General features: G+C 48.9%; 10 protein-coding genes across 10 annotated transcripts; 2 read left to right on the top strand and 8 right to left on the bottom strand.

Annotated features, from left to right (window-relative positions):
• Nucleotides 1-1,419: 1,419 nt before the first annotated feature.
• Nucleotides 1,420-2,298, bottom strand: J7337_007208 (uncharacterized protein; the record flags this gene model as incomplete). Its single annotated transcript, XM_044824862.1, has 1 exon — nt 1,420-2,298. One exon carries the CDS (start codon nt 2,296-2,298, stop codon nt 1,420-1,422), a length of 879 nt encoding a protein of 292 aa, XP_044680519.1.
• A 1,627-nt stretch (nt 2,299-3,925) lies between these two features.
• On the top strand, nt 3,926-5,070 carry J7337_007209 (uncharacterized protein; the record flags this gene model as incomplete). Its single annotated transcript, XM_044824863.1, has 3 exons — nt 3,926-4,316; nt 4,364-4,568; nt 4,614-5,070. 3 exons carry the CDS (start codon nt 3,926-3,928, stop codon nt 5,068-5,070), a joined length of 1,053 nt encoding a protein of 350 aa, XP_044680520.1.
• Nucleotides 5,071-5,160: 90 nt separating this feature from the next.
• Nucleotides 5,161-7,988, bottom strand: J7337_007210 (uncharacterized protein; the record flags this gene model as incomplete). Its single annotated transcript, XM_044824864.1, has 2 exons — nt 5,161-6,377; nt 7,175-7,988. 2 exons carry the CDS (start codon nt 7,986-7,988, stop codon nt 5,161-5,163), a joined length of 2,031 nt encoding a protein of 676 aa, XP_044680521.1.
• Nucleotides 7,989-8,686: 698 nt separating this feature from the next.
• Nucleotides 8,687-9,582, bottom strand: J7337_007211 (uncharacterized protein; the record flags this gene model as incomplete). Its single annotated transcript, XM_044824865.1, has 2 exons — nt 8,687-9,347; nt 9,464-9,582. The coding sequence occupies 2 exons, from the start codon at nt 9,580-9,582 to the stop codon at nt 8,687-8,689; spliced, it is 780 nt and encodes a 259-aa protein (XP_044680522.1).
• Nucleotides 9,583-11,167: 1,585 nt separating this feature from the next.
• On the bottom strand, nt 11,168-11,902 carry J7337_007212 (uncharacterized protein; the record flags this gene model as incomplete). The annotated part of the gene is made up of 1 exon (XM_044824866.1): nt 11,168-11,902. One exon carries the CDS (start codon nt 11,900-11,902, stop codon nt 11,168-11,170), a length of 735 nt encoding a protein of 244 aa, XP_044680523.1.
• A 1,251-nt stretch (nt 11,903-13,153) lies between these two features.
• J7337_007213 (uncharacterized protein) lies at nt 13,154-14,638 on the bottom strand (the record flags this gene model as incomplete). Its single annotated transcript, XM_044824867.1, has 1 exon — nt 13,154-14,638. The coding sequence occupies one exon, from the start codon at nt 14,636-14,638 to the stop codon at nt 13,154-13,156; it is 1,485 nt and encodes a 494-aa protein (XP_044680524.1).
• A 1,767-nt stretch (nt 14,639-16,405) lies between these two features.
• Nucleotides 16,406-17,395, top strand: GLD2 (Glycerol 2-dehydrogenase (NADP(+)); the record flags this gene model as incomplete). Its single annotated transcript, XM_044824868.1, has 1 exon — nt 16,406-17,395. The coding sequence occupies one exon, from the start codon at nt 16,406-16,408 to the stop codon at nt 17,393-17,395; it is 990 nt and encodes a 329-aa protein (XP_044680525.1).
• Nucleotides 17,396-18,431: 1,036 nt separating this feature from the next.
• On the bottom strand, nt 18,432-21,680 carry J7337_007215 (uncharacterized protein; the record flags this gene model as incomplete). The annotated part of the gene is made up of 3 exons (XM_044824869.1): nt 18,432-19,366; nt 19,411-21,367; nt 21,414-21,680. The coding sequence occupies 3 exons, from the start codon at nt 21,678-21,680 to the stop codon at nt 18,432-18,434; spliced, it is 3,159 nt and encodes a 1,052-aa protein (XP_044680526.1).
• Nucleotides 21,681-22,175: 495 nt separating this feature from the next.
• On the bottom strand, nt 22,176-23,294 carry J7337_007216 (uncharacterized protein; the record flags this gene model as incomplete). Its single annotated transcript, XM_044824870.1, has 1 exon — nt 22,176-23,294. One exon carries the CDS (start codon nt 23,292-23,294, stop codon nt 22,176-22,178), a length of 1,119 nt encoding a protein of 372 aa, XP_044680527.1.
• Nucleotides 23,295-25,039: 1,745 nt separating this feature from the next.
• On the bottom strand, nt 25,040-25,633 carry J7337_007217 (uncharacterized protein; the record flags this gene model as incomplete). Its single annotated transcript, XM_044824871.1, has 2 exons — nt 25,040-25,163; nt 25,215-25,633. 2 exons carry the CDS (start codon nt 25,631-25,633, stop codon nt 25,040-25,042), a joined length of 543 nt encoding a protein of 180 aa, XP_044680528.1.
• Between the last annotated feature and the right edge of the window lie 299 nt (nt 25,634-25,932).

Here is a 25,932-nt window from a genome sequence, read left to right on the forward strand (position 1 = left end):
GTAGAGATATCTCTCTGGGTCTCGAAGAAACACAGGTAAGTCGCCTATTGCTCCGAGTTCGAAGCAGTAGAGGCTTTGCTCGTAATGGTATGGCCGTGTCATGATAGTATCTTGCACGGCTACGTCCCAGAACCATGACCCAAGCTCGACTTTTGGATCGCACAGAGCAGCGTATATCTACTCCCCCTTGTCAACCAAGTTATGTATGAATAGAGGAAGGTCTTACCGCTTGTAAACACCAGGCTCGTATGTCTCCCGGGTGAAGTATTTCACCTTGAGATACAGCTTCTTTTAACAAGTAGGCTATCACACCTCGATGTCTGTTGGCGTGTTTGTTATCAATCCAGATCTAATACCATCAGTACTGGAACCAAAGCGTTTAACGAGGTATAATTACCTGACACAGCATCATCATCAAAACAAGTTCCAACTTAAGCATAACCGGTTGATTATCATCACTCAAACAGCCTTGCAAAGATCTCAACGCCTTCCCATAGAGAGAAAAAGTCTTCTTGTCAGCAGTCTTCCTCAGACGAACTGCTTGGAACGATGCTATCATGGCAGAAGTGGTAGTATCAAGAGCAGAATTCGAGCCCATGCGTCGAGGAATATCTGCAAAGAAATAAGGGCCGTAGGCTTCAAAACCAAACCGATCATCATTAATCTCCATAAGTGATATAAACTCCGCTGTCAGTCTCGTCGTATCATTGCTAGGTGTTTTAGTAGGAGGTGTGATGAGCTGTGTACTCTGTGTATCAGGCTTGTACTGATGAAATTTGAAGCGCCTTGTTCCACTGCCTACGCACTCATCGCCGAGTCTGATACAGCGGCCGCATTTTGGTTGCTTTTGATCACACTTATCTCATTAGTCGGGACTTCATCTCTAAGGGTATAATAACTCATACATACCCTCTTCTTTGCCTTTCGACATGAGTTGCAGCCTCGACTGCTCGGAACACCAACCATGATTGTTTGATGACTGTTCAGGGTTAGCTAACGAGGATCAGACTCACTTGGGGTAGATGACGGCAGGGCTGCTATGTAAGCGTGGGATTACTGCTTGGCAAACGATGCTGACGCTGATGAACCAATAGATGAGAGAGGAGACGGTGCGTGAGACAAGCTTAATATTTAGTCTAATTCTATTGAGGAAAAATGCGCCGCTTATCAGGTGTCAAGCTACAGCAAACAGGCTTAGCTTGCCAGATTGGGCACGCGGCAGTGCTTGTGCAGCATGATCATATGCCAGTTCATACAAGATAAGTGAGGTATGGACGTTTTGAGCTGTTTGAATTGTCGACAAGGCTGTGAGGACTGAAATACAGAAATGAGAAAGCTTCCATGAGTACCTCTAAAACCATCACCGTCTTCATACGCTCTGTGTATGAGCAAGCACCCAACAGCCTATCTCTTAGCATCTCAAGTGCACTCGCTCATCAATTCCCCGACAATATCAATAGCACTTGTAAAGTTCGCCTTTGGGAGATTCTCGTTCACGAAGGGAAGAAACGGATCAATAGCAAAGCACAAGCACCGCCAGTACAAAGCTCTCACGAGGAGCTGCACCCTTGTATGATCGGTGCCAAACATCTCAACCAACTTTTGATCTTCATTCAGCCAGATGAGTCCGTCTGCCACTATGATAGCTTCTGCATACTCAGCCGGTCGCCAGTAAAGTGTGATGTCGATGATGGCCGGACGGCTATTGGTATCTGTGTCGAACAGAACATTTCCTGTCAAATCGCCATGGATAAGTTGGTTCTTGGCCTCCTGTCGAAACGGTTGTCGTAGCTTCAGAAGTTGATCGAGGATTGGCTGGACAGTAGCCATAACATCACTGTTGACCTTCTCGACATCTTCGAGTTTCTTTTCCTCCCAAGTCACCAGATCCGCCTCTGTGAATCGATTTTGTCTCATAGATAGAAAAGAGGGCCTCTCAATAGCCAGTCTCATGATATCAGCATGAAAAGCACGGCAAGCTCTCATAAGGATATCAAAATTTCCTTGAGGAGTTACTCTCCCTTCAAGATATTCCCAGGCCGTCCAGGCATCGTAAACGTATCTCGCCGGGCACTCTGAAGCTGGGATTGGCTTAGGAACGCGGTAGCCGATAGGATGAAGATCAAGTAGAGACTTGCAGAGGGTTGCGATGTATTCGGATTCCTCGTCATCATCTGAAGGTCGGAGAAGAATGCCTTGCGACGTTCGATAGCAGAGACCTCGACCGCCTGGGACGTGTATCAGAGGGCCTTCTGCACCAAAGAAGCCCAAGACTTTCGAGGGTGGTGCTTGACTCATGGTGGCTTTTCAGGCCTTGCAGTGAGGAGTGAAGAGAAATAGGTTGATGAGTTCTTCTGTTTTTATATTGGAGTTTGACAATGAGGGGCGCGCCCTTTGACTGATGAGTCAGGGCATTCAATCAATGCCATGGAAATTCACCTCTGACAGTGTCACAGGACTATTTAGGTATCCAAACACCGGAGTCGACTGCAGACGTGTTGGAGATGTTCGTTATTGCGACAAGATAATTCATTTCTAGCTTAACCTCCAGTCTTTGTCCAATATCAACGATGAAGTCAACCATCTTCATAAACCTATTATCTATGGAGAATTCGTATACAATCATAAATAGTAATTGACCTGCGCACCTCCATCATATATGGTATAACTGAAAACATAAATCAACTCGACCTCACTTCTGCAATGCATGTGAAACCGCACACTCAACTGCAAATCCGAAACTCCTTGCGTACCACCCAGGACCCCAATAGCTCAGCTCAATATTATGCGGTGCCGCTTTTACGATACTCAAATCCACCCTCTCAGTCTTCGGAAACCCCTCTCTACAATGCTTCAAATGCTCCTCCGTAGCATCCCAATAGTGATCTCGCGCCGCCAAAGCGATCATAACCGGCACCGTAACGTTGGCGCCCCATTTTACTTTCCACTCCCCCAACCAAGACTTTCTCAGTGCCGCAAGTTCCTCGAACGGAATGGCGTGGTCGAGATGCTCAGACTGTGCATAAACAGTTTCGTCTGCCGTTCCTGGAAGAAGCAAAGTCTTGTCTTTTACTTCTACAGGGATGTTCAAATACGAGGGTGGAGGATCGGGCTGCGAAACATGGCCGCCTGTGTCTTTTAACAGAGAGCCAAAGCCTGATATGACGATACCACCGAGGGGATATGCAGGTGATGATGAGGTTGCATGTAGGGATGATGCAACGATTGCGCCGTTGGCTCCGAGGCTGTGACAGTGAAGAACGATGCATGTGCATGCATTGAACAGTCCATACTCTTTCCAAAGGGCCGGGAGAATGGATTCATGGAGTCTCCGTCCCCATTGTTCAGGATAGCTTGATCCTTCGGGAATACTGCCCACGGGCGTAGTATCCCTATAATCCGGTCGATCTATAGCCACGAACGGCACAGAGAGCGCTTCACTGATACCCCTCGCCGAGTATTCTGGGGTAGCATCGAAGTAGTGGCTCGTATAGCACCCCCCATGAAGTCCAACCACCAACGGCCTATGCTTCAAAGTCGAAGGTGACGACGGAATGCTGGAGATTCCAGAGAGCACTGTGCCATCTTGCAGGGAGAGTTTGAAGGGCTCCATGGCGTCTAGCCAATTAAGCATAAATGACAGACACGCCAAGCAGTGAGAATCAGTTGTGGCTGCTGTTTGTCTCGACCAACAGCAAAGATAAGCAGCGTGATACAACCAACAGCAGAAAAACGCTCTTGGTGGGGTTGGTTGCAGTGATGGCGGAGACGGGCAGTGATCCGGCGATCAAAGCAATCACGGGCTGTTGATCTCCCGCTCCCGATATCACTCAAGAACCAAGAAGTGGAATAGCGCTCACTAATAGATAGAAACTCCACTTCCCCGGGCATTCTCTTCGACTTGCTCACTATCAATTAATTCATCATGGCTGATACAACAGATCCCCCGATGAATCCCTCGTATCGAGTCCCCGAGCTACAGCAGCACGATCCTCCAATTGAACCCGATCACCCAGCTCCTCCAACAAACGACGATGTCGCAACAGATGATGGATACGCTTCATCCGAGCATTCCGCGCAGTCGTCATCTCTAGCTTCGAGTGTGCGCGATTATCAATTCGAGAACAGTCGACGATACCATAAATTCAAGGAGGGCTTGTACCAATTCCCAAACGATCTACCCGAACAAGAACGAGAGGACATGAAGCACACGGTTGCGGTGCATCTGCTTGGCGGCAAGTTGCACAATGCGCCGTTGGACCATCCTCGGAAGATCCTCGATATCGGAACAGGCACTGGAAGTTGGGCGATTGATAGTACGCAAAATAACCCCGATTGAGGGCGATTGACTGATTTATTGTAGTGGGCGACGAATATCCCAGCGCCGAAGTCATTGGGATCGATCTGAGTCCCATTCAACCACCATGGGTTCCTCCCAACGTCCGATTCCTCGTCGACGACGCCGAAGCACCATGGCTATACTCCGAAAACTCAATAGACCTCGTCCATTTGCGCAACATGTCCACAGCAATCAAGGATTGGCCTGCGCTGCTGGGACAGATCTACCGGTAACAACCCCGCGCCTGATGGCCGCCCACAGCTAACATTCGCAGCGCATTAAAGCCAGGAGGATGGATCGAGCTTCCAGAATTCCGATGGGTATACGGATGCGACGACGGAACACTACGTCCCGACTTTACACCACCGCAAATGGTAGCCAACATCCGAGCTGCCCTCTCCAAGTCAGGCATCGAGATGCATGCTGCCGAGAAGAACCCCGACAGACTGCACGACGCTGGATTCGTCAATATCCGCCACGAGATCAAGAAAGTGCCGGTTGGTCCATGGCCTAAAGACGCAAACCTCAAGATGATTGGCCTCTATAATAGGAGCGTCATCTACGACGGTCTGTATGCGATCACCATCGGTCCCTTCACCCGAGCCTTGGGATGGACTCCCGAAGAGGTTGAAGTCTTTCTTGTCAAGGTCCGAAAGGACTTGAAGGATCCTTCGGTGCATTCTTATGTTCACTTCCATTCCTTATGTGCGCAGAAACCTTTCCACCCATAGACTGCCCTTCCATGGCGTCCTGCATTTGCGGGCTCCTGCATCGCTATCGCAGTCATTCCCTGTACGCGTAGGCATCCTCTAGCCCGCGCTTCAAATAATTCCTACCTCTTTCTTGAACATCTCCAACCATTGCGCGTGGTCCGCAGGTGTTTGATTCCAAGGGTCATCACTGGAAGGGTAAGCTGGATGCGTCAAAGACAGGAGGGCACGGACATACTCATTGTAAAGCAGGCATCGAGCTTGATGTCTAAGCTCCTCATCAGAAGGAACATGACAGATTGGGTTATTGGGTGACATGGCCGCCTTTACCCATCTCTTCATCTCGCGCGCAAACCACGGGAGATGGTTCGGGTCATTCAAGACATAGATACCCGGACCAAGCCACGTCGGTCGAAGGCCTGACTCCCCTTCGGCTCCGGGACTCGGGGTCGTCTGTGGTATTTTTGGTGGTGATTTATCGTCTGACCAAAGCCATGTAAAGTCATCGAGCGATGGGTCAAACGTGGATTGATCAGCGTTATTAGATGGTTCGTTCGCTTGCCATGTCATGCTTGCGCCCGACGGCCCAGCTTGCCCTCCAAAAGACCAGCCATTTCCGTCAAAGAGAGACGAGTTGTTCACCCAAGATAGATCATGTTGTACCTGGGCGCTTGTAGGCTCGGCAGACCATCCCATGTTACCTGGCGATGGGACTTTCCAGCTGTCATTGGTTGACATTAGGTCTGCACGTCGCCGAAAGTCGCTTATCCAGTTCGTTGATTTATACAGGAAACCAATCAACCAGTTCGCAACGAATTCCGGCTTCGTTTGAAGCTCGCTTTCCATCTGCATGACAATACGACCTGCCTCTTTTTGTAGCTCTCCATCCGATACCTCAGACAGACCCCTCATTCTTCGATCACGCATGAACGCTTGCAATCGTGACTCCAGTGGACACTCCTCAAACAACGAGTTCTTGCCCTTGACCCTCAAAACAGAAAGTCTACTCTCTGTACTCGATCGAATCGGTGCGAAGCGAGCTTGTTGAGCAATCTCATCAGAGGACAGAAGCAAGTCTCTGAACCACGATGGACTCCCGTGAGAGTCCAGATTCGCTTCGGGGAATGTTACTTCTGAAGCAAACATGATGCGGCATGCCTCCAGTTGTAGACTTTCGTGACTTGGCAGACTCCCAATATTGTCGGTGTGATTCGAAATAAAGTATGCCAACTCCAGCGTGATGAGCTCGTATGCACTTCGAGGAGAATCAGGTGGTTTGCCACTGGCTGCGAAGGGGAATGGAGTTCCACGTTCCAATTCAACCAAGTCTGAAACAAGTCAGCAACGTACTTCAAAGCGCTCACGGCACTCACATGGTGGCAAAGCCTTCTCTATGGTCTTCAATATATCATCTTCGAATCCCCAGTCACCAACCCAGTTATTCATCGTACATCCCATCTTAAAATGGTTCGCTAAATGATCAACTCTATCAATCCATCTAGTCATGGAAGCTTGGCAGAATCCACATCTCGAAATGATATCTGGTTGTGCAGTCCTCCATAGTTTCGTAGAAAGTTCGGTTAATTTGGCGTTATGCACAAGGCGTAGATGTTGCTTGAGGTGGTCTTTCCTGCTAAATGATCTTTCCTGACATGCAGATGGATTATGTGCAGTTATATGCTCATCGCTTGGGCTAATTCCACCGCAGAAAAGGCAGATAACCTGGCCAGTATCGGGATCCGTGGTTGTTGGGCCGTCAGGGGAACACTCCCATCGTTCCAAAGACAGGTGCAATGAATTCTCATGACGTTGCCAGTCGTATTTTCGGCTAAAAGTTTCGGTACAGAATGTACATTGGAATGTGAGCCGGGGTTTCATCAGTGATGTTTTCTGCGGCCTCCGTTTTTGGATCGATCTACCTCTGCTGTGTGATGAGGTACCGCTGATGGAGCCGCGCGAGGAACGTGAGTCTGTTGATGCGCTTCTTGATGTCCCAAGACTGCTAGCGTTTGATCTATGGCCACGTCTTCGGGGTATTCTTTCGTCACTTGAGAATGTCCCTCTCCGACTTCGACTTCCTGTTCTTGTCAGACTTGATCTTGAGGTTGTGGGCAAGGTAACATACTGGATGTGACTAATTCGCCTGATGCCATCGCACGGGCAATAGCAGACACAGCAGCCGGTTCATTCTCAGGCGGTGAATCAACCCATCTCTGCAAAGGATGCATCCCCTTCTCAGATCGTCTTCGTGGAATTGGTGTACCAGCTCGTGTTGGCGTATACTCGGAAGGAGCCTTGCCAGACTTTCCCGAAGCTGTCTGAGTGCCGCTATCGGTAGTAGTTCTCCGTCTTCGAGCATTTGCTAGCCAATTCGTAATTTGAGTTCGAGTCAAACCGGTTTGGAGCTCCAGCATATTCTTTTCCTCTTCATTTGGGTAGGGATTGTCGATGTTCCGAGCGAACCAGTCCTTCAATGAGCGGATGGCATCGAGGGTGAAGCGATGGCCTATCTTTGGGGGTAGCGGAGAGGGAATTGGCGGGGTAAGGATGCTGGGTGATCTGGTTGATGGGGATTCAGAAGCATTTCTCATGAGGTCCCCGAAGTTGAGTGCGAGTTGATCAGTCCCTGCGCGCTGTAAGCCATCATGTTGCAAGCTGGTGTCGCCTTGAAGCGGATGAGTCTGTGCGAAATCGGTGTCATCTGCCGTGAGAGGGAGCTGGGTCGTATCCGCATTCCATAACTCGTCAAAATTGAACTCGAACTCATTTCCTCCTAATACATTCTCAAAAGCAGACTCGTATGTGTTCGACTCAAGTGTGCCAGGATCAAAGGCCAATGCGTCAAAGTCCAAAAAGGGCTCCGCACTGGAGGTTGCATCAGGAGGGGCAGGGTGCTCCGTATCGTTAGTATCGCCCATATCAACGTTATCAACGCGCATAGCGTCTATTTTCGGATGAATGTATCCGTAGGGCGCGGACTCGAGAGTAAAGAAATGTTGATGAGGAGTCAGAGTTGAACTGAACTTTGGCGTCCATTGGGGCGATTGAAGACCCCACTTAGTCGAGATGTCAAGTACGCCCTCAGCGGAAGCAGCCGAACCTTAAGTCCGAGATCGGATATTCTTATAACATTGAGATTTAGGATGATCCGATGGTAGTAACCATTATTACAGCATATTTCATTAAACCGAATTGCATTAGCGGCGTGAGATGTCGTGTTGCGTGCCCTTGTCAATAATTCCCGCTGACTGCCTTATAGGTTGCGCGAGGACAGTCATCAGATAAATGCTGATCAAGAGTCTGCACAACATACAATCGAGCCAATACAATGTTTCATTTCAGCTTATTGTAATTTCCATGATGACGTGCAGCTTTATCGTGGTAGACGCACAGCATATCGATTCCTCACTTGTGGCATCCCTTTCAGCCCGAATGACAAATAGATGGCCTCAAGTCAGCAAACATACGGCATGATAATTCGCACTTTCAGGGTGAGTCACTCTCAAGGAACCAGTATTATGTAGTGAGTTTATATAAAGCTGAGTTGTGTCCATTCTGCCAGAAGATTTCGAGTGTAAAGTCCTCCATCAAGTTTGACAATTTGATCTATATCCCCATCATCACTCTCCCTCCCAAGTCATTCTGAATTTAACCATTGGTCAAAGTCCATTTCAAGTTCCAGTTCCGGATCCAAGTAGCTAGTATCCCATTTTCCCGTACCAGTCAAGGAGTTTGCAGACTCATATTCTTGGAGATTAGGGAGTGGGGGTAATGGAAAAAGCCCGACCATGTCGTCTTTCCCATCCGGTCCAGGATCAGAGAAAGCAATCGTCGTTGGACCTGTGAGAGGAGCAGTCACCTCAGACAGGACCGTGGATAGGTGAGACGTGTTATCAACCGTTGGGGGTGGCTGAGAGATCGTGCTGATCTCTATCTGTGTTGGGACAAGTGAGTCTCTGCCTCGAAACTGAGTCAAGAACATTTCGTTTCTCGGCTCGTTCTCGACTCTTGCAACGAGCTCGTGAGACTCGTCCACCGTTACGGTGTCGGCTGGGAAGATAGTGTCACGGATCTGTCTCCAGCTCCGCTGAGACACGCATTCCTTGCCGCCTGTTTCGCGATTGAGCTCATGTGAAGCAGCAGTCTGCTTCCACCCAAGCTTCTTACAAAGCTCATATCGAGCTTCGTCAATGACGTAAGCCCTCTCCCTGAGGGCTTTGTTTTTCTCGGAAGGCTCTTTGGGACATATCGCCTTATGGTACTCCTTCTCGCGATCCAACGCCTCCTTACTCATGGAGCTGTTGAACTTTTTCAAGCAATCATTACACCAGAGGAATGGGTTGTGGCATCTCTTAATATGCTCGCTAAGGCTTGTTAGCATGTTTGGGTCGAGACGAGATGTGGTATGTCTTACTTGAGCTTTTCAATGTTGTTGAAACTCCTCTTGCATTTCCCGGGGAATCGATCTGCTATCACGCAGGGGTAGGGTCTCCTGTGTGATGCAGCGCCGTGATAAGAGGTAGATCTTCTCATTATCACAGGCAGTCAATGTTGAGTTTCGGTCGACGGTATGGTCTTCTGGATTCGGTCTTACGTGACCCTTTCTCTGGTAGCTGACGATGCCTTTTGGAGTCCTTGTCGACGGGCAAGATTGACCCAGCAGACGGTCATTCCTTCCCAGCTTGAGACAGGGACAGGCCAACTGTCCAGTCGATGTGACGTTGTCGATTCGATACTCTCTTGCTTTGGGGGCTTTTCTCGATGCAACAGGATCGGGATATGATAACCAGAAGGTGGTAAGAGTTTGTCTCAGCTGTGCGGCTACCAGTCAGACAGTGTCACATCAAACAGTCGCGTCTCGTTGGACAGCAAGGAGTTGACTTACCTTTCTTGGTATACCACGACCAAAGGGTGAGGAGCACAGTAATAGACGATCTCACGGGACGGTACTCGAAGAGGAATCATCCAAAGAAACGTTGGGAGATGGTGGCCGCTTCAGCATTTGCGTGAGCAGAAATGAAGAGCTGGGCATTGGGCCCTTGAGACACATGATGACTGCAGAGCCGCTTGATGACTTATTTTCATCGCAACTACATTTTCTCTCCCTTTTTGGTGTTTTTTTCTGACCCCTCACAGCGACTCCAAATCTGCCCAATCCATGCCAACTCCAATTGCCCAACCCCTTTTGGGTCTGATCAACCGGCTGCGTGCATATGTATGTACTCCAACAGCTACGTGGCTCGGAGGCACCGTTGACCGCCTTTTTAGCATTTGATTGCTGTCGTATGCAGGGTGAAATTGCGGGTGGTTTCGACAGCCTCGTTGTGTTGCTGTTGAGTTGGGGGCGGAAGGGGAAGCTTGGCTGGGTCTGAATCTGGCATGCTTTGCGGTGTTGCTGTTGAGTGGATTCTCGGTGTGTGTGTGAATGATGGCTGATCAGCATGGAACAAAGAGAAACCATAAAAATTGGACATCAAAGGCTCGCGATTCCATGTAAATATTCTGTTTATGTCTATTTCCGCTGTGCCGAGTTCATGGAGACCAACCCACGCAAACTGCGGGGGACTCAGGAACGGCAGCTTATTTGGTGCCGATATGCAGGGGCACTGACCTTGGCGACCTATCGAAGCTTCGGAATATATTAAAGAGAACACCATTGGATCTGCTACGTGATTATTAGAAGACCTAGTGCCTGAGCTTGCAGAAACACGTGGGGTTGAGACCAAGGGTGGCAAGTCTAAAGCGTTCTCGGCCCTTAGCTTCGAGGTGTATAACTTCGTAGGGCTACTAGGAGTGTTTAACTCTTCATTGAAATTATTAGAGGATTTCCTGTAGTAGGAGGTGCCAGTGAAACCATTGAAAATTTTCTCCTATGCTGGCGGCTCATTATACTCACTTAAGCCAGGGGGCTCCATGTACTATCGGCTCACCACGTAACAAAATGTATCTCAAATCGATTTCAGACTAATTAGTTGCCATAAGTTTTGGGTAAATCTTGAATAAGTGGCCGAAGCTTCTAGAACGACAGTATAATGTGCCCAAGATCCTGTTATATACCCAACCATCCCGTACACGATTCCCCAGGCACATATCCCCTACTCTCTTGTACAACTCAAACTCATCCCTGTACCAAATCAGCACCCTCCTCACCTTGAATCTCAATAAAGTTTCCATCGGGATCAACAATGAAGATGAGGGGATCGACGCCACCCCCAAGCCCTTCAACAATTGCTTCCCTCTCCTCCAGGCTCAACTGTGCAACAACAGCAGGTGGCAGTCCAACAGCCGGGCCAATCACAAGATCATCAGTGAGTTGAGTAAACTTCTCTCCATATTTCTTGACAATCTTTATATCAGGCATGGCCTCCAGACGCTCTTGTGTCTTCTGTGCATCGGGTACAACAAGTCCAATATGAGCAAAGGTGCTGGGATGCTGGGAGCTAGACTCAATGTTCTTGGTAGGAATATCGAGGTAGTAAATCTCGAGAAGACCTTGAGCATTGTTCTTCTCACGGTTCAACTCTAGAGCGGTTTGATAACCTGTCCCGTTCTTGCCACCGTGGGCATGGGCTAGGTAGGTGATGGAGTATGTCTTGCTGACGTTCAAGGTGAACATTTTGCGGAAGCCAAGGACTCTGGAGTAGAAGTCAAGACTTGCAGTGAGATTTCTGGTAGATATGGCGAAATGATTGAGGAAATACCCAGTTGTTGCATAATCTGCGGGCTCGTCTGAGCCCAGTACAGGATACGGGTAGTCTTGCTCTGATCGAGGAAGCAAGTTGGGGATTGAGTGAGACAAGGTGCTCAAAATTAGCTGGGCTCCGAAAAGGAGAGTTGACAGATATCGGGCCATGATTTTGTATGTGTCGGAAACTGATGAACTGTTCTCGGTGCAGAGTAGATGAATGAGATTGGATTGAGCGCCTGATAGATGCAGATACCGACTTTTATCATTAAACTAACTTGTCATGTATCTAACATGAAATTCCCAATTAATCGAGCTCGTCTTATTTTCGGGCGAGTTTTACACGTAAGATTTGTCCTGTGAGGGATTGAGGAGGCATTGTAGATGTCTTGGCCCATCGCTCAACCTCGCGTTTGCTTGTAGCGGCATGCGACACAGGAGCGATTGGCGAGCGCGTGGTATTCCAGTGTACCTAAGCTTACGAGAGCTTCATTAAATCCGACTTCTGCTTACATATCTAGTCCGCCACGAGATAATTGCAATTATTCTGAATGCGATACAAACCCGTTTCCTCGAACGCAAATGATTCATGACTCGGAGAAGGAGCTGATGATGTCGTATTCACATGCTGTGCTACCTAAGGTATTTTCGTGACAGTGGACACTCCCTAAAAACTGGCCTAAATGACGCCATGACATCGTCGCATCCACCCACTGTAACTCCTCACTTTACGTTACTGACCGAACGGGCTTTACGATTCAAAACGGTTCTGACGGTGCAAAAGAATGTCGCTTGAGAAATATGTATCGTTGATCTTCTGAAGCTTTCCAAGGTTTTCACTTCCGCTGATCTTTGCTTTTGAGTTCGGCACTTGCCTTGCAATCTGTGCCGATCCCGATGAACCAGCCAAGCTTGAGATCACAACCCTGACAGCATACCTACGTACTTGTCATTTTCCCTGTAGACACGCTGCCACGGATGCTCGCAGCCTGGTTCACGGCGGGTATCGCTGCCGGTCGGGGAAATTTTCTTGGTGGTGGTTGCGAGTTGCAGGTACAGGCACAGTGAAGCACAGTAAAGGCACAGGGCTCCAGGGCCGCCACGGTATGATCTTCTCAATTGAGGACGACTCATCACGGTCGCATTCGGTCGCATTCACGATGCAGGGACATGAAAAAAATTGAGAATTTGCTTTCAATTGAACTGCTCCAGGCAATTCCCCAAGACACACTCAGACGCGTCCGCCGAGTGTCATCTTGGCCAATTCAATCTATGCTATTGATATCAAGATTCTATCGCTGGTCTATGCCAAAAAGTCAAAATCCATGGGTTCAAATTCGTCGTAGACTTTTCAATTCCCCCAAAATCCAAACGCCATTAAAAAAACAAAGTTTCGTTAAAAATGTCATTGTCGCACGCTTAGACGACAGCGGCGGCATCAGCAGCGTCACCGTGCAGGACGGGGTTGATCTTCTCATCGAAGAAGCACTTGAAGTCCTGGCCAAGCTCATTGCGGAGAGCCTTCTTGACGGCTTCCAGAACGTTGGGGAAGACGCCAAAGTTGGCGGGGTTGTTCTCGTCGTTGTCTCCGCCCTGGAAGACACCGGTGCGCACCAAGCAGGTGTTCCAGCCGTACATGTTTCCACCGATGATGTCGGACGCGGGGTTGTCGCCGATCATGTAGATGTGCTCGGGAAGACGCTCCTCACCGTGGAGCTCGCCCATCCATGAGGTCAGAACATCGTCAGCATACTTGTAGGTAGCCAACTCAGGCTTGCCGTAGACGACACGCTCGAGGTCAGCACCGGTGAGGGCCTTGTACATAGCCTCGAGACCGATGCGGAAAGCACCCTGGGACATACGAGGGTAAGGGTGCTCGGTGGGGCAGAGAAGATCGCCCTGGGAGAAGTAGATAGGAACGCGCTCGGCAACGGGGTCCTCAGCGACGGTGCCCAGACGACCGTTCTTTGCGCGGAGGACGTCCATGATGATCTGCATGTCTGTAGCGTAGTCTCGCGAGTCGGAGAAGACCATGATAGCCTCGATGCAGATCTTGGTGAAGTCACGGGGACGAGAGGTGGCGCGCTCCTCATCAGTGAAGACGCGGTAGGGAGCAATGGTAGGGTCCCAGGCGACAATGTCGTTGGGGACGACGATGTTGCGGAAGCCATACTGCTCAGCGACCTCACGGCAGCGGTAGCCCTCACCACCGACGACGAGGACTGTGCTGTAGTACTCAGCCAGAGCACTCATGGGGGTGTGAGACTGGATGAACTGGTCGGTCTCGACAGGGTTGCCAAGGATCTTGGAGAGCTGCGCGCAGCGATCCTTCTCGATCTTACCAGATCCGTTGGTAAGGAAGATGTGAGGGATCTTGATGCCAAGCTCGTTGTCACCGTTGAGGATCTCAAGAGCCTTCTTACCCTCGGGGATCAGACGATCACCGTGGACGAGAACACCATCAATGTCGAAGGCAAAGGCCATGTTCTTGGCCTTCTTGACCTTCTCAGCCTGGAGGTCCTGAACCTGAGCAACGAGGAGCTCTCGGGTAGGCTGGATCGGGGGCATGCCGGGACGAGTGGGTCGACCGTCGGCATGGTGAACGGAGGAGAGGCGCGACTGACGCTTGCGGGGGATAGGCAGAGCAGTACCGAAAGAGTTTCGGGATGATCGTCGGTCCCTCATCGAGGGAGAGACGCTGAGGTTGTGCATGTACTTTGCGGCCTCTGAGATGGAGGACCTGGTAGCGGGGATCTCCTGAGGGCCGTTGGCATCGTCGCCGGGAATGGCGAGGCTGTCGTGGTGGCCCTCGCCGTTACCCTCGCCGTTATTCATGTTGGACATCTTGCGGAGGGTGCTGGGGGAGTTTGGGGTGTGAAGTTCGCTGTCGTCGTAGGCGGGCATGTTGAACAAGAAAGACAGTCAATGTGAAGATGAGGAAGAATGTCAAGTTAAGAGGGAAAGAGGGAAAGAAGACAGTCGTGGATTGGGTTATATCGGGGGGGTATCAAGTATTGAGTGAAGGGAAGACTGCTTGGGTATGATGAGGATGATGGAAGGTATGAGATCGAGATGATGCACAAGAGAAATGGGGCGGGGATCCGTATTTATCTATCTCGAGAGTTCTCCCAGATACTGTGAGAGTAAAATAAGTGAGAATGAGTGAGATCTGTTGATATCATCATCTTTTCTCACTTTTCACATTTTTCCCGGGAACGTCTCGTCCGTTCAAGACAAAGTCCATCCATGGTTTCCTCATGTCAAACGGCGCTACCGAAGTGGATCTCGGGCGTTCACCGTCAGTCAATGCAATTAATTGTTGTCAGTACATAGAGTACAGTACATGGGGAATCCGTTATCTGGAAGGGCTAGAGAGCCAAAGAACGGACTGGAAGACGACACGTTTGAACCGTTTCTTCCCGTTTTCCCGCGACAAGCAGTGTGAAAAATGAAGGTGTACACACGCCCCTAGGTACTCGACTTAAACTTTGAGCCAGTCGTCATACAGTACAGTAGCTCGTAGGATAAGTGACGTGAGGTTTATGTCAAGATTGACTCCGCAGCCCCTCTTAGCAAGTTACACCATTCGAGAAAGATATGCCTCAAGAGATAAAAAGTACCTCGACTCGAGGCCTCATTATCGCTTCGCATCGCTATCTTGGAGGTGCTGGCCGAGAAGAGTCCGCACCAAGTGGACTGCCAGTGGAGATGGACTCTGGCGGTGCCTGTTTTTGCACGGGAATTAAATTGGAGAAGCTCCAGAAGGCTACCAAGGGGTTCATTTCTGACATCATCCCTGTCTCCACTGCCGGACAGGGACCCTACAGAACCCATAAGACCCTAGACTCTGTCGTCGACCGTCTTTTTAGGGTGGATACCGTTACTGAAGAAAATACGGCTAGGGCGGGTATTCAGCCTCTCGTCTCGAAAACGTAAGGGACGTTCTCAAAAGGATCGCCACTTGCGGCTCCAATTTTCAAGTGATAAGATTACTTTTTTCGACTCTTGATCTTCTGGTTGGTCGCCGCACGTTTCCCTGACTCAAGTATTTGTCCACGTAGACAAAAACTCTACATGCCACTGCAGATACATACATACATACATACAGTGTCTTTAGCTGAAGCGAGGGGCGATCAAGTAACTGTAACCGGCACCACAGTTCTTGGCAAAACGGAACAGCCTCAGTCAGTAAAATTTCCCATCAGGGTGAAAATTCGTTACTGAGACTCTCTCTCCCTTTGGTCTAGCCTAGCCTTTCTAGAAGTTTCCCAATTAAGGACATGACGTCAATGCCCATCTTGTCCCAAACTCGCCTCGCGCGGTGTCGGCGAAAAAAACATGACCATGGACGACGGCTTATAGGTAGCCACCTCATCAGGTACATGCTGCACTGTACAGTGAGAGAGAGAGTAGGTCAAAACGTGCCATCCTTACACAACAATTGCCGTTACGTACCTAGGTAGGTATAGAGTTTTCAGCATCGGTAGGTACCTCTCCACTGACGAAACGTCAATTGATGAGATATTTTATTTTATTCATCATTAATTTAATCCCTTTAAAAGCCGTCCATATCTAAAACTGCCCCTCACTAGTCCAAGATTCTCACTCCCTATCTATCACCTACTCACATACCCATCACTCACTCCCAAACTTCACCCAAACATCTACACAATGGCCCTCTCAAACAAGACCACCTTCACCCTCAACAATGGCGTCAAGATGCCCGGCCTGGGCTTCGGCACTTTCGCCAACGAGGGCGCAAAGGGCGAGACCTACGACGCTGTCAAGTGCGCCCTCAAGGTCGGCTACCGACACCTCGACTGCGCCTGGTTCTACCTCAACGAAGGTGAGGTCGGTCAGGCTGTGAGGGATTTCCTCGCCGAGAACAAGGATGTCAAGCGTGAGGACATCTTCATCTGCACAAAGGTCTGGAACCACCTCCACGAGCCTGAGGAGGTCAAGTGGTCCTTCGAGAACTCCCTCAAGAACTTTGGCCTCGACTACATTGACCTCTTCCTCATCCACTGGCCCATCGCCGCCGAGAAGGACGAGGACTACAAGCCCAAGATCGGACCTGATGGCAAGTACGTCATCAAGAAGGACCTCACTGAGAACCCTGAACCCACATGGCGCGCCATGGAGGAGATTTATGCTAGCGGCAAGGCCCGTGCTATTGGCGTTTCCAACTGGACCGTCGAGGGTCTCAAGAAGCTGCTGTCCTTCGCCAAGGTGAAGCCAGCTGTCAACCAGATTGAGATCCATCCCTTCTTGCCCAACGAGGAGCTCGTCAAGTTCTGCCAGGAGAACGACATCCTTCCCTCCGCTTACTCTCCCCTCGGATCTCAGAACCAGGTTCCCACTACTGGCGAGAAGGTCCGCACCAACGAGACCCTCAACGCCGTCGCCGAGCGCAGCGGCAACACCCTCGCTCAAGTGCTCCTTGCCTGGGGTCTGCGCCGCGGCTATGCTGTGCTGCCCAAGAGCTCAACACCCTCTCGAATTGAGAGCAACTTCCAGGTTCCCAACCTGTCCGACGAGGACTTTGAGGCCATTCAGAGTGTTGCCAAGGGCCGACATACTCGCTTTGTTAACATGAAGGATACCTTCGGATATGATGTCTGGCCTGAGGAGACTCCCGAAAAGGGAACCTCTGCTGTTTAAGTTATGAGATTATGATGAATACCCTGATGGATAAAAAGAATGGAAAGGAAAAGAGTGTATTATAGCGTTTGGTTAGCGGGACAAAAGTTAGCATGAGAGTCATTCCGCTGTTTGGAAAGATGAAATTGATCACATTTCAAACAATTCTGGTAGTAACGCTTATGACTTGGTGACGCAGTATCTAAGAGAGGATAAATTTAGACATCAATTGATCAGTATTTGATGACAGCTTCAACCTAAACATCCGCCGCCCGCTGAGCATCTATCTTTCGAGATGGCCTCAATTCTCGGTAAGGGTGCCGATAGGACCTATAATCTCATCAATGATCTACAAAATCGCGCCATATACAGGATGCACCCTTGATCTATCTCGGCGAGATCTTGCATACGGTTATCCGATAGATCAACTCCCGTATAGGTACTTCTTATCAGTGACCAGTCAAATCATCTCTCACATATCACAAAACAACATCTTATCATGAGCATGGACCAGTTTCTGACCGCTCTTCATGAGGGACTTTGATATCCTGCACCTTGATGAATTGATAGGGCCTGTTAATGGTTGTTGATAAGGTTGGGATCTTTAGGGTTGGCGACTTGGCGACTTGGCGTGTATGGCCGCAGATAAGCTTTCATCAACTATGTTCATGAAATAGAGAACAGGTAATCAAGGGCGCTGGAGAAATCACCAAGGGGCCGAATGTATGTGAGCTTCATGGCTGAGTGGTGATAACTTTCCCTCGCAAGTCCTGAGCATTTTCGATCGTTGACAAAGTGACAAATTTCAAAAAGCCGTATCAAGCAAATCCACCTCATGCTGGAACGGAATAATGGAAGACTTTGAACCATGTTTAATCTACGATGGGGGGGTTACATTTCCTTCTTGACGTTGACATGACCTTACTCCAGTACATTGGACTCAATCCTATATCCTGTACCAACCCATGACATCAACAATGAGATCAAGATCATGAGGCAACTGTGTACATTTACTTGCCTGAGTGAGCACAGAAAATAGACCCCTAAGATCTACACACTAGAATCCAAACATATTCTCATCCTCCACGTAACCCCAGTCTTTGAGAGCAGGAAGTGCAGCCTTCTGTATCATCGCCGGCGGACCGCATAAGAAAACAGCACTCTTCTCAGACGGTTCGAACAAACTCTGCTTAATGATATCCTCATTTACGTGGCCTGTCTTTCCCTCCCAACTATCATTAGCATGACTTAGGACATGAGTCACCTTCAACTGTCCTTTAGACTTCTTCTCAAACTCCTCAAGCTCCTCTTTCAGCAAAATATCAGCCTCTGTTTTGTTGGCGTCCACAACTCGAATCTCTGTCTTATCATTGTTAGAGAGGAGAATACGTGCGAGGAGGGAGTAGCCTGGCGTTATGCCTGAACCGCCAAGCACGAGGGATACACGATCGAAGTGACGATCTTTACCTTCAATAACGAAGTTTCCATTGCCGTTGTAGACTATTTCTCCGGTTGGGCCACGAAGCTCGACTTCTTCACCGATGGGCATACAGTCTAAGATGTTGGAGAGTGCGCCGCCCGGTTGATTCTCATCGGGGAAGTAAGTCTTGACCGTGAGCTCAAAGGTGCCATCTCCATCTCGAAGAGGCACGGCACTTCCATTGGATGACCTTTCGCCTGGGGCTGGGAGAAGTGGCTTCGTGGGTGTGTATGAGCGGATGAGCATCCTATCCAGCATATGGAAGCCAATCTGAACATGCTGGCATGTCCCAAGGCCGAGGATGTTTTTACCCTCGGGCAATTGGAAGGTATAAGCTCTGGTGTCTTTGGAAAGATTCTTGCGGTCAATGAGCTTGACTGGAATCCATCTGTGCTTGTCCAGTGCTAGATTCTCATCCTTGTTGCTCGACTCAGAGGTTTCTTTGGCAGCAGCTTCTGCATTTTGTTTGATGAAGTTGGCTGCCTTTTCAGTCACAACACCAAGAGCACATTCTGATTCTCGTTAGATACACCCATGGACAAGGATTTCGACTCACCTTTGAGTTTCTTGTAAGCATAGTCATCATGGATACTAGCAAACTCGTCACTCGTCTCCTGATGCACCTTACCAGCGTGCCCAAGAATAGCAGCTGCACCGCCAGGATGCCATTCGAGCACACTAGTTGCATCGTAGACCTTTCCGTCGACGACAAGCCAGCAGTTATCCTGAGTATTATGCTTCTCAATCTCTTCTCGGGTAAATTCCTTCTGGGGCGCACCGGCTTCTTGCTTCGCCTCTGCAATCTTATTCTCAACGCTTGGTTTCATCCATCCACCGTCTTTTGTAGCTGGCTCAACAGGGTGTCTGAAAAAAATAGAAGGCGTTTCTGAGTCGTCGTCCTCGGTGATCTCAGGACGTACTGTGTACCAACAGTTGTTCATCATACCCATGACATTCCAGTTTGGCTCTCTCGGCTGCGTGTTCTTGAACACGTTGAAGCATCGAACCATGATACTCTTTGCACGAATAACATGGGAAATCTCAACGTCGACATGCCAGTGGAGCCAACTCCAGAATTTGTTCCCGTGGCGGATTGGATGGTCGGGGAATTTGCGGATGCAGTACAGCCAAGTTGCTCCATCGTCAAGGGAGACCTCAACACGCTGAACCTCATGGCCTCCTCCGTCATATGCATAACCTTCGATACGATAGTTTTCTCCCTTCTTGACACTGTTCAAAGGAATCTTCTCGCCTTGTGCCGGCCTGACGATGACAGAGTTGAGGTTCTGCTCATTGCATGCTGTATCGGGATGATGAAAGAGGGTTTCGGCGAAGGGGCCATCTTTCTCAGTGACAAACGATGGAAGAACGCGGTTATCCCAGATGTGATAGTAAGAATCATTTTCCTTCTCACTTATCCATATCTTCTTCAGCCACTTGACGTTTCTCCCGCCGACATATCCTGGAATGATGACACGAACGGGGTAACCGTGATCAGGGGGTAACGGAACGTCATTCATCTCGTAGGCTAGAATTACGTCGTTGTTGGGCGCCATGGCATGCTCAAAAGGGATGCAGGTCGCGTATTTCCCTTCGCTCAAGTCATCAGTGCCTTCAAAGTTGACCCAATATCGCTTCTCGCCCAGGCCCGGAGGTTTTTCGGGAACACCATATGCAAGGAGTACATCTCGCAGTAGAGGCCCTTTCCAATAGGCGCAACTCGCACCTCCAGCGCCCCAGTTGAAGCCCTTGCTCTTCTTTATCATGTTGAGTTCCTTGCGTCTGTTACCGTCACAAGCAAGTGCAACAGCGATGTTGATCGTATCAAACTCTTTCAGCTCATCCATAGAAAGCGTCCGAGTTTTGCCATCGTAAGTGATCTCCAACTCGTGGAACTCCCACAGAATACGCGGAACGGGACCGTGGTTTCGGACGTAGTGAAGCTCATTAGGCGTAATTAGACCAGCTTCGTACAGTCGCGTCAAAGGCGCCTCAGCATTGAGAGGGTGCTTCCCAGTGAGACGGATGAGGTCTGGAGAGCGAGGAAGCCAGTTGTCTGGACTGAACTGGTCCTGTTCGTCGATTGAGATCTGCGTGAGATTCTTGTGCTGAGGGGAACTTCTCTTTCCATTGTTCTCTCTGAGGTGCTGTATGTAGTTCTTTTCATGCTCCAGAGCCCGCAGAAGAGCTATCTCGGCTGGCGTATACTTGTCTGAGAGCTTTGTTTCATCATCTGAAGTCTTTTCCTGCTTCTTTTCCTCGTCCTCTTTGTTCTTTGCGTATGCATCGTGGTGCTTGTCTTTATCCGAGGAACGTTTCCACTCATGCTCTTGCTCAGGCATGCCATCCTTCTCATCGCTCTTCGCTTCATCCTCTTTCTTCTTCTTCTCTTCTTCCTCCTGCTTCTTTAGGTTTGCGGGCCATGGCTCTTTATTCTTGACCCAATCCTCAGTCGCGGTGAGAACATATCTCCACCCAAGTGAGCGATTCTCCGGATGCCGCAGATGAAAGTCCTTGAAATAATTAGCTTTATCACTGACTTGTCCATAAGGAACTGACCTTTTGATTCTCAATCAAGTCTCTGAAATTGATCAATTCTCCACTCTTGGCCCTCTTCTGAAATGCAAGATACTTCTGCTTCTCCCTCGCAACCTCTTCTCTATACTCATCGTCTTTATGAGTAAGTCCAGGGAGTCGGTTATTTCGGTCTCTGAAACCAACGCGATGCTGGTGCCCAGAAACCCAATCCGGCTCGTTCCGAATCTCTTCAGTTGTCGACCCAGGATGGGCCTGAACTTTGACAATCCATGGCTTACGGTGAGGCATATTTTCTGTCTCTGATAGTAGTCTTACAGATTAATGTAATTGAATCTCGAGCGTGGTCTGACAGTTTATGAAGAGCAAAAGCATCACTCTTTTAGGATCTTGACTCCGCGGAGAAAGCTGAAACATGACGTCGATGTTATCCGGAAACAGCACAAGCTAAACTAAAACGAAGAATAATTGACTAATATCACACATTAAGCTTTCTTTTTGACTTTCATATCCAAGAATCATGATCTGATGCTGCCGGTACTGCCGAAGGACGTTGGGTAAAATAATCGTAGGCTGACGAAAGTCGGCAAAAGCCGTCTGTTCTCGAACTGTTCTCAATATGTTCGAATTTATCATAAAGTGGGCAGACTTTTAATGAGATCTAACACTTTTTGATACTAGTTATGGTATTTTACGATCATAGTTATCATTGTTAACTAGTAGCCAGTTCACGCCAGCGAGACAAAGGAATCGGGTTTACTGCAACCCAGCGCAGAGGTCTTTCAATCAAAGACATTGCGAGTAATAAGGATTGAGAACCTTGCAACTTGAACCCCATTGGCAGACTGTCGGGCCGGTGTAGCTTTTACCTCCGCATTGACTGTACTTTGGAAGGCCTCCTGTTGCAGGACCACAGATAATGTCGTCGTCCTCGGTCGGCTGTGGTGTGTCCTTCGTTGTGCTGGACGAAGAAGACTTGCTTGTTGTTGAAGTCTTGAGTGTTGTACCTCCTGCAACAGGGGTACTGGTTCGCGAAGAGTCTCCCTTTGATGTAGAGGAAGAAGATTTGCTGCTAGTGCTAGCTTGTGTTTGTCCTGGCACAGTTGCACTCGATGTTGCAGTTGCGGCAACAACCTTCTGAGAGACTGTAGACGGGAGGCCAGGAACCAGTGTAGGACCGGGGATCTTGTAGGACAAGGGTGTTGTATATAGGTTGAAGAGAATGCCAGGGTCGTTGGCCTTGTAAAGCTGCGTACCTTTGACGCCCTTTGGAACCAAATCTCCGTTACCAGTGACTTTGAGGTTGAAGCATTGGGGGTAGTTCTGTGCTCCATTTGGCTGACCTGAGCCGTGTAAAGCAATAATCTCATGGCGAAGGACATAGTTCCCCGGGGCCAACTTTTCGGGGATTTGAAGAGTCCAAGAGAAGCCAGTAGCGACAAGGACGTCAGATGCCCACTTGCCATTCTGCATCGACATGTCAATGAGTCCTTCTTGGCCAATCTTGAAAAACTCAAGATCATTCTTGTCAACGGTCTCGCAGTCCCCAGAACATCTCGCAAGATAATCAATCACTGGCCCGTGGTGACTCTCTGGCCAGGTATTCCATTGAAGGGTAATCTTGTCACCTGCTGAGACGGTCACATGGCCCTTTCCAGGTCTCGCAGCTCTGTGGCAGATGATATCGGGGTCTGCGAAGGAGTTGGGCTCAACATAGCCATTGTCAGTGGCGCCGTTGGTCCAGCCGACAACAGGAGGATGATTAGGATTCCAGCTCATTTCAGGAGCAGAATAACCTCGAAATGCAATGCCGTTTGTGACAAGCCAGTCTACATGGCCGTGAGCAGCAACTTGTGCGGCTGAAGCCGCGATAGCGAGAAGTGAGGATTTCTTGAGAGAGAGCATCGTGAAAATGAAACTGACTAGCAGTAACTATAATATGAAAGGAAAAATCACTTGTTTATTATGAATGGCTTGAATTTAGAGGATTTCTTTTGAGTATTATATATTTCTTGTCGGTTTGTTAGCCAAGCTGCTGTCTTGAATGCCAGACAGGCCTAGACCCACTACGTTCTACAGCGACATTCCCGGATGTGGGCAGCTTAATAAAGCCTCAAATACCAATGTCTCAAGGACAAACGGACACTCGTATCATCACGCGTTTCAACATCCTTATTTTGTGTTCCAGTGACTTATCCAGTACACAATGTCTCGTGAAGTGCGAGTGTTTCTTGCAAACCGTCTCTCAAGATTGATCCCTATCACGTGCAGTCCCTTGTTGAAACGGCTCGGGACACTTCTCAACATCGATGACAATTGTCGAACGTGGCAAGGTATCTCTGTCTAAGAAACAATTGCGCAAGATAAAAAAAAATAAGATGCCAGGGTTATTTCAGCCCAGATGCCGATCGACCAGATCCAAGCTGCCCAACATCCTGTTTTCTGTCTGACTAGCCGGTATCACAATCCTCTAAAGGCACATGGTTAAATCTAAGCTTAAGCCACCATGTGCAACATATTTGACTCCAACTGAAACGTTCCATCGGCCTTGAATCTCTTCGCTAGAGCTTTACCTGGTATCGTGGCGCTGTTTAAGCGGGAGATTGAGCGGGAGATTGATGCGCTATGAGACGCCGGATAGAGCTTGGGCCTTGTTCGTTGAAATATGCCTGATGGGCTCAGCTTTGATCTGAGGAATGATGGGTGAGACGAGACACTGGATGAATAGCATTGTAAGCGACCAGTTTATTGGCAAGTTACGAGTTGCCAAAAGCGGCTTGACTAGCCATAATGCCCTTGTGATTATCCTCCCTGATTTTGAGGGACACGAGCTAGCCATTTATCACCATTCCAAGCCCCAACGGGAACTCACTGGTTGGTGTCTATGAGCAAGAAAGCCTTTGACGTTTGAGAAAGATGCCAAAAAAGCTGGTCTTAGGATCTGCAAATTAAATCCTAAATTTATGAAATCTATCTTAAACTTGTCCAAGCTTTTTTATAACTTATGATATAGGCCTCAAGTTTTCCTGCCTCCCTAGCCTAGGCCACTCGTAAAAGGCTTCCAGGAACCAAAAGGCATGCATCTTCCCCTCCATATCCCTCCAAGCCTCACCAACAAACGCCACCCAGCCATCATCTAAGGTCGCAGACGGGAGCGTTCGGCCGCACCTGTCCCAGACATGAGCCCATTGTTCAAGCATCTCGTTTCAATATCGCCAAAATTCCATTCTAGACGGGCTCACAAATGCTGTCCTTCCTCGGTAAATTTCTTGGCGTTAGCCAGATGTCTTAGACCTTGAGCAATGAACAGTCAGGCACTGGAATGTGACGGCAAGCTTTCGCTAACTTTAATTGTAACTTTATCTTTATCCTTTTTTGTTTCAACTGTGACAGGAACAGCCTTCTACTTTGAGTTTGGTTATTGAGGGCCAAACTGGTGCCGTTGAATACGCCTTCCTCGACGCGACGCAAACGTCGACGTTGAAGAATGCGTAAGGCTCTCTGCGGTTGGCCTAAGTAGCCGGCTCGAAGTAGTATCAAGTTTCTCACATCCAAGGCTCAGACAATGGTGACACTTGGGGATTGGGATTCGGGACAGAAATGAGCATCGTTTACATCGTATTTCAACCTCTATGATCAGTTCTAACAGCTTAAGAAGAGGCTTGGATAATCTTATCTGCCATCTCGCTCAGAGTATCCGACATGACATCCATCTCCCCAAAGATGTCAACACAGGTCTCTTTTTCCAGCACAGAACAATAGGCACTCTTGAATCTACAGATCATTGATTAGTGGCGGCCAATAGGGTAGTGATAATTCACTCACCCGACTTGCTTAGCTGAGCTCACGTCCCACATATGGGCCGCAGCGAACCAAAGCTCCTTTGCTCCCTTCAACTCCTCAAAAGTCGAGGCATATGCCTTGAGGTCCGGCTTACCCACTCCAAATGAGTCACAGGACATCAGGTGCTCCTTTGGAAACTCAATACCCGCCTTATCAAAGTATCCAAGCACTCTGTCGAAGTCCCCAGCTGTCAGACCACGCACCGTGAATCCCGCTGCTCGAAGCTTATCAAAACACTCCTTGAGGTCAGGTCTTGGCTCAAGCTCCATGTAGCCTTGCGTAATCTTCTCGATATCAGCCTCAGTTGCGAAGGAGCGTGGTTCCTCGATGCCGGCGAGCCAAAGCATGCGATAAAATAGAGACGAAAACACTTTGTCGAATGCGACGTATCTACCAGTCATAGAGAGGTATGTATATTCACGTTCTCCAGCCTCTAGCCAGGTGTTCACGAGAAGACTTGGCTTTACATTCTCGGCCAGCAGCTTTTTACCGAGTTGCTTTTCGAGTGCTTCTGTAAGCTTGTCGTATGAGACGCGTACTTTTCGTTGCTTGGTGACATGCTGCTATTGGGACAATGATGTAGAATGGAAGACGAAGGGTGAGGGCGAGAAATAAGTGTTATCGGTCATAAACAGGTCTCTCGTTGTTGAGTCACAACCCCTCAGTCTAGTAATGCAACCTAAAAAGCACCTTGGATTCT

Source organism: Fusarium musae, chromosome 5 (genome assembly GCF_019915245.1).
Source record: "Fusarium musae strain F31 chromosome 5, whole genome shotgun sequence".
NCBI lineage: Eukaryota > Fungi > Ascomycota > Sordariomycetes > Hypocreales > Nectriaceae > Fusarium > Fusarium musae.